Raw genomic sequence first — 13,295 nt, forward strand, 5'->3', positions numbered from 1 at the left:
CTTGAATGTACTGACAAGTTATTTTGTTAGTACCTGTTTCAAGACCCCAAAGGAGCTTAATTGCTGGTTATAATTGGCTAGGAACAATAATCCCTGAGTATTGTCATAAAAATAGTATTATAGAATAGTTAAGCTAATGTTGTGCATAGTTTTCCATTTGAAGATGAGGATGTCTACAGCAAAAGGAGGAAACCTGCTTTGGAACAATTCCTTTAGACAAGGGGTTTGCATGTCCCACCTTAGCAGTTTATTGGAGCCCCTTGCCACAATAGCAAGAAAGGTAAATCACACATCAGAAGTCAACCAATCACAGTGAATTATTTGCCAGAATTCCACTACATCATCTCCTGTGTACAGATGTCATCCCTTGCATAGAACACCACACCTAATTCCAATATTCAAACACACATACCTGGTAACTTTTGTAAAATGGATCACCCTATTAACATCACTTTTACTTTTAGTTTTTCTGAAGAAAATAATACCGAAATCGGTACAAACTTTAAAACCACACATTTCTCCGTTGCACTTTTGTTTTTAATAAATAGTCAGTACATCACCACTGAGAACAAGGTTCATCTGTAGTGCCAACAAAGGTAAATCCAACTTTCTTCATAGTTCTGAACTTTTTGTGTTTGAAAATGATCATCCACCTGTACGCAGGTGTGATTTAGATTGAGTGGATTTCCACTCTAATTAGGGTAGGTGATTCTGTCTATGGATAACTCTACTCAGAGCACTCTGTGCTGCTCATAAACTTAGCAGTTTTCAACTTCTCTTATAATTGATACTAATCAGTGAAGCACAATCTTTCTGCATGTTTTAGAAGTATAAATGCTCTGGCAAACAAATAATAATCACAGTACTCATACTTTTGAAGTTTGTTGATTTTATTTATTAGGTGTGGCTGCATTTTAGTAACAGAAATTGCGTCTGGTTGAATTGTTTTCGGTGCTTGATAAAGTACATCTAGATTATCCTGTGAATTGTTTCTGGAATAAAATGTGGATACATGCATTACTTGCAAAAGAAAAACAAGGAGGGAAAACACAAAAGTCGACAAAGTTATACCGAGTCCCTTTGGATCATTTTTATGTTGGCTTTAATGAAAAGTTTTAAAATTGAAAAGTGAAAAGTAATGAAAAGTTTTATTATTATTAGTTATTATAGTCTTATCATGAGGTTAACTTTTTGGATGTTGCAAACATTTTAAATGGTACACAATTATGCTGAGATGGTAAGTAAATAGTGTTTTGGATTATTTATAGTATTTTTTTCTGAATAGAAAATGTATTAAAAAAAGAGATTCCCAAATATTGTCTCTTGATTTCTGTGCATCTGACTTGTAAATAAAAGTTTTAAGAATTAGGCCAACTGTTTGTCAGTCACAAACTGTTGTGACATAAATTGTATATTATTGTAACTGCGGTACCATTCAGTAGAGCGATAATTGTAATCAGGTACTGGAGCTGAAACCTCCAGACAGAAGGGGTACAGTTTTTTTAAAAAAAGATTGAAAACCACTAGCCTAGATGATTAACCTCTTTGTTTTTTTACAGAAGAGTTGCGGAAATTAAGCTGGTCTGGGATTCCAAGACAAGTTCGGCCAATAACATGGAAACTTCTTTCCGTAAGTTGTTTTGCCATGTTTTATTTTTCTAACAATATATTTAAATTTGTAAGCGTGTGTGTATGAATGTGTTTGTGTTTAGCTGTGTAAACCCTTCTAAAGGAGCCGGGATGCAAGTACAGTGCATGCTCAGAACAGTGCTTAGTTATTTTAGTGGGTGAGTGCTGTTGCACATGTAGAAGGGTGTTTTCCAAACCTACTTGCCTGAGAGGTGTTCATATCTTTCTCTGTATCAGTGAAACAGTAACCACATTTTATCAAATCTCCTGTCAGTTGAACTGGTAATTGATATCCAGGATCTAGATTACAGACCCACACACAACTATGCTTATGCTTTTGACTAATAACCTTTTTAAGTGATCACAATCACGTCTCCTGCTATGGTTGATATAGTGTCACTTTGTGTTGTGATGGTTTAGCAGGAAAAAATAACTCATGTGGTAATTCAGCCGGTTTCTGTGTACTTTTGACTGCTGCTGTAAAAGCAAATATAGTTGAAACCTGGATTAAGTGGTCACACTGGGACCTACCTTTTGTGGCTGCTTAATCAAGGTGTCACAGGATGGGAACATGTTGTCCACAATCCTGTTTTTTTATGCTGTACTAGAGTGTTGTAACATATGAGCTGATAAAAACCTAAATAACTTTTGATACTGTACATGTGGTATGTTTTTTTAACTGATCTTCATACAATTTAGTTTGAGTAATGTTTTCTTGTATTACAGGACTGAGCATACAAAGCAAACACCAACATGATACCTTTTACCCTTTTAAATATACCCATCTATTAATGTCTGTTAGAAAATGTAGAACTATCATCTACCAATCAGAAAGCTCAATTCCAAGGCACTGCCACATGGTAGACGACTGCAAACCAATGTTATGTAATGTCTAGTTTTAAAAAAGGCAAAGGAAAGCCAAACATTGAAAAGGTAGAGATATATGTAATAGTCATCCCTGTGAGGGGAGCTTGTACGAATTTGAAAATCCTCCAACATCGTCGTTGATACTATTCCTAACAACTCTTTACCATTCAGGGGAGCATCTTTTATTAATAATAATAATAATAATAATAATAATAATAATAATAATAATAATAATATTATTATTATTATTATTATTATTATTATTATTATTATTATTATTATTATTATTATTATTATTATTATTATTATTATTATTTCTTAGCAGACGCCCTTATCCAGGGCGACTTACAGTCGTAAACAAAAATACATTTCAAGATACACCACATCTCATTTTGGAATCTGTCTTGCATTCAGAACAAGCAGGTGCAGAACTAGATGTGAAATTAATTCCCTGAGTTCAGCTTTTAGATTTCAATATACTTTCTTTTCCATAGATTTTACTTATTTTATAAACCAAATAAAATGCTGTATTTATTTCACACATTATGATGACTATAAACAACCCTGTAAAAAATAGCTAAAAAATATTTTGTTATTATTATTATTATTATTATTATTATTATTATTATTATAAACCTCTACTACCCTCACTCTATCTAGGAATCCAAGTCAGTTCAGCCAATCAGGTTTATATGCAGGAGAGCTGTTCCCAATGCAACAGCATCAGTCACATGAGACCACCTGCAGCCAGTCATATTAGTGCTATCTTGTCACTTTCAAACAATGCATTTAGAAATAATAATAGCTATGGACCAGAAACTGGGACGGTATCATACCCTAAAAGCATTGTGATTAATTTGAACTATTTTTTTAGAATATTTGTAGCATTACTGCAAACAGGTATAGGCAAAGTTTTGTGCTCAAGACTCTGGCTTTTCTGAGTCCTCTTACAGTTTTGGCAAGACTATTGACTTGGTGGATCCTGCAAAGGAGGGTAGAAGATCAAAACAAAAAAATAATCCAACAGTAATTAGAAACAAAATCCATAAACGATAAATTTGTGCCGATTTTTTTTCTTTTGTCATATATAAAATAAAGTAGCATGTTTTTTGTCTTATTAGTGACACAGGCCTTTAAAAAAATAGTCCTTTTAACTTGCTGTAATGCCCAGATGCGGCGGGCAGATGCCGAATTAGCTTCGAATTTTAGGTCATTTTGGCATCTGCCCTGGCTGATCAACTGCCCACAGCCACCCGGGCGAAGAAAGATTTTTAACAGATACAGTATAATAAAAATAGAGAGTGAATTACCTTTGTTGCCTTTAAGCGCAAAAGCGGACCGCCACCAAGCCACCCGTTACAATGTTTGTTTAAATAACTTAAATACTTTCTGACAACGCTATAACAACGTAAGTAAATAAAATATCAATGCACAGTTTATTTTCATCATGGGTTAGATATAGAGGTTAGAGTTGCGTTATTTGAATGAGAGATCATTCAATATCAGCAAGAGACTAATAATCACATTTAAGTTTTGAACTTGTAAAAGCCACCCAGTTAAATATAGTTACCTGAAAGTGCTGGGCACTTAAGTGCCCGATTTTCAGCAACAGTCCATAAAACACAGACACACACACACACAGAGACACTCACTCACTCACTCACTCACTCACTCACTCACTCACTCACTCACTCACTCACTCACTCACTCACTCACTCACTCACTCACTCACTCACTCACTCACTCACTCACTCACTCACTCACTCACTCACTCACTCACTCACTCACTCACTCACTCACTCACTCACTCACTCACTCACTCACTCACTCACTCACTCACTCACTCACTCACTCACTCACTCACTCACTCAGTGGCCCATGCACTTTTGTGACGTCAATCTCTGTCCGTCAAGATTAGCTTGAGCAAAAACAGTTTGTCTCACAAACTCAACATTTTTTTAATGTAAACCAAGAAAACCAAATTTGACTTGGCTCTGGTAAAATCTTATCTAACAGAGGTTGGATAGCACAGAAATCCAGAAGAAATACCCATTTAATTTTCTGTATAATAAAATAAAATAAAAAAAAAAAAAACCTCAGCGAGTACGAACCTGGCACAATACGGCCTGTTCAAGCGCAGGCAGTTTTGCTTCTGATTAAATTACTCTGATTAATGCCAATCCACAGTGCCTCTTACAAGCTCAATATTAAATTATATTTTAAGTAAAACCGTGAAATCCTGTAATAGTTATAAGTTTGTGAAGTATAATACTATTCTAAATTCAACACTTGTTATTGTCATTTATGCATTACGAAAAGACAACAGTAATAATGAACCCAGAAAAGACGTTCTATTCTGAATAGTATTGATAGATATCTTGAACAGCAATCATATTTTTAAAATCCATAATAATATAAAATAATATAAAAAATAACATATGAGCTTTGATCTCGCAGTATATGATGTCACATAACCCCTCAATGAAATTAAATATTTTCTCGTAATGCACTGCAGCCCGCATGTTGTTATATCTTGTTTTGCTTTTTCAAAGCAACGTTCAGGTGCAGAACAGTGACGTGATATGGAAAACTCATGTTTGTTTGTTTCTGTGCTTTTTTGTTTTGGCTGTTCCAGGAAAATAATAAGCTGTGGACCTAATTGAGCTTAAATCATTCTAAATTGGGCATGCTCTAGAGAATTCAAAAAGCCTTTGGATCAGCAGTTCCTTATACATTTAACCTCAATTTACCATTCTGAGCTATGCACACAACAACAATTTGGCACTGCAGAATTTTTCAAAGACTGGAGTTTAGACAGCTTTTCCTTAGTTTTTCAAAATCTAAATCACCAGGGAATATTGAGTGTTTACTACAGAATATAGGCTGTTTTCTAATGGTAAAAGACTTTCTTGCTAATGAGCTCTAATACGTTTACAGCTCAGTCGGTTAATTCCTGTGCGCATTTTGAGTATTTCATTGGGAATTGGTATCGATGGGAGTATTCTGTGGCAAGTTAAGTCTTTGATTTAATAGGTTTCGAACTTGAGACTGTAGTTGTGTGCAGAAAAGGTTATGTAAGACTTTCATAGGCTTTGGATCTTGACTCTCAAAGAGATGTGCAAGCAAGCCTTTAGAGACAACATCTGAAATGTGAGATAGTGCTTGTTCCCATTTCTAACAGCACTGAGACAAATGTTAAAAAATAGTTACTTTGTAAAAGTATATGTCCTGTACCATACAATAATAATAAAAAAAGCTATACCATATTCATAACTGTACATTTGAGATAGTGAAGGGAGATGCATGACAGGTAAGATTTGTGGAATTATTCACCTCAGCAGCAGTGTGGTAACAGCATGTCACTGTTAGCACATTTTAGTAATTTATTAAGCACAGGAAAGTAGACCGTTGGTGGGGTGGTGACAGTTTCCCTTTCCAGGTGCAAAGACATATAAAGTGCAAGACACTGCTTATGTGAAATGAATAACTTGCAGTAGGAAGTGAAACAGGAACGAGGCCGTGTGGTCCAGTGGTTAAAGAAATGGGCTTGTAACCAGGAGGTCCCCGGTTCAAATCCCACCTCAGCGACTGACTCATTGTGTGACCCTGAGCAAATCACTTAACCTCCTTGTGCTCCGTCTTTCGGGTGAGACGTAATTGTAAGTGACTCTGCAGCTGATGCATAGTTCACACACCCTAGTCTCTGTAAGTCGCCTTGGGTAAAGGCGTCTGCTAAATAAACAAATAATAATAATAATAACGAACCTGACAGCAGGGGTGGAAGTGATCTGTCTGTAGACGGAAACAAATTTACGCTGTCAAATTTAATAAGGTGTAATAATAGGTTTGTTGTTGTTCTTCAAAATAGTAAGTCAGTCTTCTTCAGGTAACTTCAATTAAAATTGTTTTATTCAGGAACAAAGCAAATCCAAAGACAGTACAGAACGCAGTCACAGCAATACTGTAAGTGCAGTTACAGGCCTCAGCAGGTGAAATCTTGAGCAAACAAAGCTGCAGGTAAAAACCTTCAGGTCTCGTAGATGGAATCTTGAGCAACAAATACCTTCTACAAGCATTAATATACTCAGCAAATTACTGCCTACTGGGCGTGGAACTACACCTGGAGGGAGTGAAAATCTCCTTTACCAATGAGCAGGCGCTCTGAGATGCAACACCAAAGGCACAGTGCGCCACTCCTAGCAGAAGTTTGTGTATTAGAACCAGCTTTAGGGTTGATTGTGGTCCACACCTGTTTGTGGTCCAAACAACTTCATGCATAAACAAGGGTCATCTGCCCAAGGTGAAAAGACGGTTTCTTTTTTTTTTTTTTTTTTTTTTTAGTGGTTTAGTTTAGTGGCCACCAATTATTTTTATTGTTTTCTCCCCAATTTAGTAATGTCCAATTATTTTTAGACACAGCCCACCGCTACCACCCTTGCGTTGACTCGGGAGGGGCGAAGACGAACACACGCTATCCTCCGAAGCATGTGCTGTCAGCCGTCCGCTTCTTTACACACTGCAGACTCACCATGCATCCACCCAGAGCTACAGCGTCGGAGGATAACGCAGCCCTGGGCAGCTTACAGGCAAGCCCGCAGGCACCCGGCCAGACCACAGGGGTCACTGGTGCGCGGTGAGCCGAGGACACCCTGGCTGACCTAGCTCCTCCTCCCCCTGGGCGGCGCTTGGCCAATTGAGCGCCGCCCCCTGGGAGCTCCCGTCCTCGGTCGGCAAAGGAATAGCCTGGACTCGAACCGGCGATATCCAGATTATAGGGTGCATCCTGCACGCCACATGGAGCGCCTTTACTGGATGTGCCACTCAGGAGTCCCCAAAAGACTGTTTCTTATCCTAATTCTTCAGACATAGAGCCACCTCGGGCTGGGTGCAAATTTACATAGCTACAAGGACAGGGCAGCGCTAAGCAATAGATTTAACAAAACCTAACATTAAACACAGGAAAATCACACAGTGGTCAGTGTCACGTTTTCACTTTTCACGTTCTCTTTTATTATATTATTTGCTCTGCACACACTCTTAACTCAGGGGAGACGTTAAGGAGGACAGAGATGTTTAAAACTCCTAGTGGTTTATGTTCGAGCACTGGACGAGCGGTGTGTCCTTAAAACCTTTTTATTTAATCAAGAAAATCACTCAGACTCATTTATTCAAAGTTTTACGAATCAGAGCAACATCAGCGCTCCTTCGTTTTATTAAAATGCCTTTAATATTGGTTTAGTAGTTTGCGCATACTACCAAAACCCGAAAACATGTAACAATAATTAGCAATCCTAAGTTTATTACAAGCTTCAGCATTTAATACTTCAATAACATAATACAATTATATGTATTCAGTGCAGCCCTCAGGCTGGTTAAGCACAAAGCCTACAAGCACCCACTGCTATGTTTTAGCACATTCAATATAACACTCTCAATTCTAAAACATAGTTTCAAAACCTCATAGCAATATAACCAATAAATGTGAGATACAATAATACCATTAATATGCTTACCTCCTATTATAAGGAAGAGTAGCGTGAACAAAAGAGAAGGACTGTTCTGTAGAGATCTGCAAAGGATGGACCACATAGCTCTGCCCAGCTTGATTGTGGTGGTCTCAGTGTGATCGGCCCAGGGTTTTTATACAATTTTCGTCACATTGAAAGCAATGGGAAGCCCCAATTAGATCCAATCATCAATCTATATTGACAGTCCTTATCTCTTGGCAAACATTAATCTCTAAAGAATTCAACCAACTCCTCAGACTCAATTAAAGTCATATGCCAACAAATCAACACTAGCCCATGTTCTCATCCACTCATTCTTGGCCCCCCTCCTTCATCTGAAAAGTTAGGTGAAGCAGAGTTCACAAAATCCCTGCAACCTTGATTCACTACTTAATATGGGTGCATTATAAAAAGGAGTGGTGTTTTAAATATATGCAACACCAATATAAGAAAAGTGGTGTTTTTTGAATATATGCAACACCAATAGTTATATCATAATATAGCAGTTATAGTTACAATGATTATAATTGATTACATGAACTTGGCTTTCAAAAATATGTTCCCTCATGTCATCTCACTCTCAAATTAATTTCCTTCTTTCCTTACAGGTGTGTGTTTAGCAGGTATTATAGGGAACTTCCATCTTATATCTTTTTAATGTAGAGTTTTCTCCTTATGGAAAACCTAACTATTTTACTGAGCTGTAAAGCTGTAATGTTTTTCTCCTATGGGCCCCTGGTAGCTTGAACTTAATTGACATCCAGATGACCCTGTATTTTTCAGCTATACACATACTGGCTAAAACCAGCTTGCTGGAGACACCTCTTTTCTTGCCAAGTTTAATAGTGATTAATGTTCCCTAGAACTTTCCTTACACCTGTATCTTACGTGCTTGTTCCGCCCGGCAACTAACTATCTTAGGTGCTAAGACCATCCGTTCTAACTCCCTATTTTTGCAGTCCGGCCCGATACTATAAGCCTTCTGATAAAAAAATTCCGGCTTCTTCCCACCAAAGAGGCCTTCCATCAGCTAATATTAATTTCTCCAAGGGCAGGCTGATAGAGAGTTCAAGAAGACAGGTCACATAGAGTTTACTCTCCTAAAACCTATCTCCTGCTTTTATTCTTCATTATTTATTCAATCCTTTTATTTTGTATTTTAAACACAACATCTTTTTATGCTGCGTCTTTTAACTTCAGAGTCAAACTAGTACATTACTTCTTATAGCGTATGGCTGCTAACCTTATTACTTTCTGCTAGCAGCAGTATATCCGCAATATTACAATAGGATTTTATTCAATTTTTCTGCTCTCTATTTGTGGTGTATCTTCTGACAATGCTTATTTTTCTTAAGTTATAGTCTGCTTTTACTCTAGGTTGTTCTTACTCACCTACTTATTTTAAAACTGAATTACAAGCAGAAACCTACTCAAAGCGAGGTCTTTTAATCCATTTCTGTTTTTCTCTTTCCCTTAAGAATACTTCTAACTCCTTTTCCCTTTATATTCAGAAGTTATAATTCTTGAATGTAAGCACACATTAATTCTTTTCATTGAATTAGGACTCAGTTTTTAACTATGCTCATCTTGATAGAAAACAGCTTCAGGTATGCTATCATATTAAGCAAAGTGAATCATATGATCTTATACATAAAAATTGTTCATAGTATTTCATACTAACAATAATTATCACTACCTATGATTATATGTTACCACAACAATCTATACCATTTAAAACAAACATTTTAACATACATCTATTAGTACAGCATTATTCTGTATTTAAGCTGAAAAAGTATTAAAAATTCCAGCCCTCAATTCTGGAGCTGTGCCTATCTTGATAAGAGACTGCTCAAGGCCGGCCAGTGTATCAAGTTGTACCAGATTCTGTTATACGGTCTTACAGAGAGAGTACTTTACAGTATTTGTTACAGACTAAAGATTATTCAAACATTACAAATGGTTACAGCACATATCATCTAATTAATACATTTCATTTTTAAATCATCTAGTCCATGTCCAATGTTTCAGCTCGTTCCCAGCAGGACTCCACTTCTGTCTTGGGTTCAGCTCGGGTCGGCTCTGCAAACACCACAATACCTATTTTGCTCTACATTATTAGTGGGCAGACTTAATACAACTGCATCTGAATCAATCGAGGAGCCGTGAACTCTAGCCACTGAAATTCTCCATGCAAAGGAATCCAATTTCTTACTACACATAATAACTGGTTCGGGGTCAGCCGTGACATCAGACAGAGTTCCTGACTGTTTTACCATTTAAAGGGGTACATAAAATTATTACAATGTATATAAAACTTTACAAAGGGATGTCACTTAATGGGAACGTATTAGGGTATTTTCATAATAGCCTTAAGGTGGCGACACACTTTTCCTTTCCGTTCCGTATTCACTTTCATATCTGTCATACCTCAGTAGATAAGCCACGCAAGATTCCTGTTGACTGCATCAATCTTCATTTTTCTGTGCAATGAAACATCAAAGATAGTGTTTTCTTATATCATTGACAGTATTTGCATTCAAATTATTAGTGGTGGGCAACGATATGAATATGTTATATCGATATTGTGCATGTATCAATTTGCAATTCTGTTTTCATTTCCACAAGTGTGTAAATCCTCCTCATCAAACTGTAATATAGCTTTAAATCTCGCAAACCAGATCAATCCTCTGTTTCTAATTGTAATCTTGTTTAAAATCTCGCCTAAAATCTTGCAAGTGTGTACAATACTAAATGTAGGAATTTGCTGCCACTCAGTAGTTGGGGTGGGTTTAAAGTATTTAGAACAAATCAATGCGAGATACAAGTCAGGAAGGAGAGACATTGCCTAACTGCACTGGGAAAGGTTTAAAAAAATTAAATAAATAAAAAATTGTAGGTTATTTATTTTTTTCACTGGGAAAGGCGTAAGGTCAACGTGAATTAAGTAACCACTTCTAGTGTTTTTCCGGTGTTTATCTGTGTTTATCGGTTAAAACCGAATATCAGAAGCCCTAACTATATGTTATATGTAAGAGATAATATCATACTCCACAGCTGTAAATAAACAATGCCCTATCTGAGTTTTATCAGTTCGACAAGCAGTTCTTTAGATATGTGTACAAATGTAAATGTGACATACAGATTGAGGGGCATACATACGTGGACCTTCACTATCTGCATCCCCAGCAGGGGATAAAAAACATAGATGAAAAAAAAAGACAACTATTCATTTTCATTAAATACCTATGTAGAATGTACAATTAGAATTAAAGTGTTTAAATTCACTTTACAAATGATTTACCTGCAATGTGAATAACACAAACATATATCTCTGCTCCTGTCGTATGCTGCACAATAAACATAAACAAAAACATTCAATCATCATTATTTCTGTGTTAACACAGGTTTGAACCAGAGTAATGAGTGAATAGGATGTAGGTTCACCAGGTTATGAGTGCCACCAAATGGGGTGGAGAAACAGGTTGCTGTATGCTTTGGCCTGGATTAATACAGGTTATAGAAAGATTTAGCACTTCATTACAGCATTCTCTCACACGATTTGGCAGTACTTTGTGATTTTTTGAGTTTATTTTTAGACTGTGGCTTTCTTATCTCTTCTATCTTTTTATTATGTTTTTAAATCACCAAAAAGTTTACTGCTAGACAGGTACATTAGTTCAGGTCACCTACCTTGTCAAGCAAACTTGCTTCTGTAACATGGATCCTTCAGGATACCTAGCGCATGACTGATAAATGTGGCACCATAAGCAGCACCCTTTGAAGGTTTCCTGTGTGCATCATTTGAATGATGAATTTCCACTAACATCATATGATAAATTACAGTTTATATAGGTACAGCTGTGAAGTTAGAAGTTGCAATTAAGAGATACCTTGTGAGGGGGTGTTGGGAGCAGTAACGGAGGAAGACAGGTGGGTCTCAATTGTCAGCCTTTCGAGTGCTGAGGGGGTCTGTGTCATAGAGAGAGTGTGCACTGATAAATAGAAATGTCAGACCTTAATGGAGAAAAGAGTCAGATGAGAGCTTTCATTTTTTTTAAGCTGTCAGCATAAGGAAGTCTTCCAGAAGTTGAACTGAAAAGTTTGACGCCCCTGTCCTGACCTTAGTTTCCTAGTAAGTGCTCTCTTCTCTGTCGCACTAAAACAAAAACAAAAAATTTTAAAAAAAATATTTGTAAAAGGGTAAAGAAGAGTTAGATTTGTATTATATGTTCAGAGATAGCAATTCATGCTACTGAACAACATTCTTAAACATGAAAGATAACTGCAGTGCTTCATGGAGATCAAGCGGTTCTCTACTGTATATTGAAATGTGCTGAACCATTTATTTATTTCTTTTTTTTTAATTAAAAAGTTTTCCCAGATGGCTTTTTCTTGCATGAAAGACAGTGTCTCACTAGAGAACATTCAAAAGTTTCCTAAATTGCTGATTTATGTACATTGCATATTTTTTTGTAAAATTACGTTTTCATTGAAGCTTGACTAGGATTTTGTATATGTTTTCAGAAGTATAGGTGCAGAAAGACAGGCCTCGTGCTTTACCTGGTACAGAAAGAAGGGCCAGTGTAAAACTGTGTTACATTCTTTCAGTTAGGGCTAGGGTTAAGCTGGATTTAAGCTTAAGGTCAGTATTCAAGTTCTCTCAGCTGGCCTGTCACTGAAAAGCATGACCTACACCTACATCTATGGCCAAACGTTTTGCATCACCCTATATAATTACCTAATATTGCTTTATAAAGTTGAATGAAACCTGCTGAATAATGTTATGTTAACATATTGAATTACACACCGCTTTGTAGCTTTCCATACATTTAACAAAAAACTGGCAAAAATTGAAAAATGTGACATTTGAAATCTACAGTATCATGAAATACTGCACTATTATGGCTTCCTGTAGACCTGCAGTATCATTGTGCAGTTTTTGTTAAATAAAATATTTAAACTATGTTTATATAGTTTAAATAATAATAATAATAATAATAATAATAATAATAAATAAATCAATAAATCAATAATAATAATTACAATTATTCTCTGTGTCTTTGATAAAGTTAACAAGCTGGAAAGTTTCCAGGGGAAATTATTTCGTTTTCAGCACGAAGGTACCATGAAATTATCCTGTCAGACAATAAAGCACATTGCGGATAGCCCATTTTAGAAAGTAATACTGCTCAATCACATTTCTTTAATTATACAGAAACGAAAGTGTTTAATGCATTTCTAGTTTAATTGGTGACTGTAGTCATGGTGCATATCCAATTTATTAATAGTT

The 13,295-nt window shown here is 36.3% G+C and overlaps 1 protein-coding gene across 4 annotated transcripts in view; it reads left to right on the forward strand.

Annotated features, from left to right (window-relative positions):
- The window catches only part of LOC117968773 (TBC1 domain family member 22A-like), a 195,755-nt gene that overhangs the window by 28,389 nt on the left and 154,071 nt on the right, over nt 1-13,295 (forward strand). For all 4 annotated transcript variants that reach the window (XM_058986100.1, XM_058986101.1, XM_058986098.1 and 1 more), the window contains exon 5: nt 1,560-1,630. In XM_058986100.1, the coding sequence (XP_058842083.1) occupies nt 1,560-1,630 (71 nt within the window). The remainder of the gene's footprint in view (nt 1-1,559; nt 1,631-13,295) is intronic.

This window comes from Acipenser ruthenus, chromosome 14 (assembly GCF_902713425.1).
Source record: "Acipenser ruthenus chromosome 14, fAciRut3.2 maternal haplotype, whole genome shotgun sequence".
In the NCBI taxonomy this organism is placed as follows: Eukaryota; Metazoa; Chordata; class Actinopteri; order Acipenseriformes; family Acipenseridae; genus Acipenser; species Acipenser ruthenus.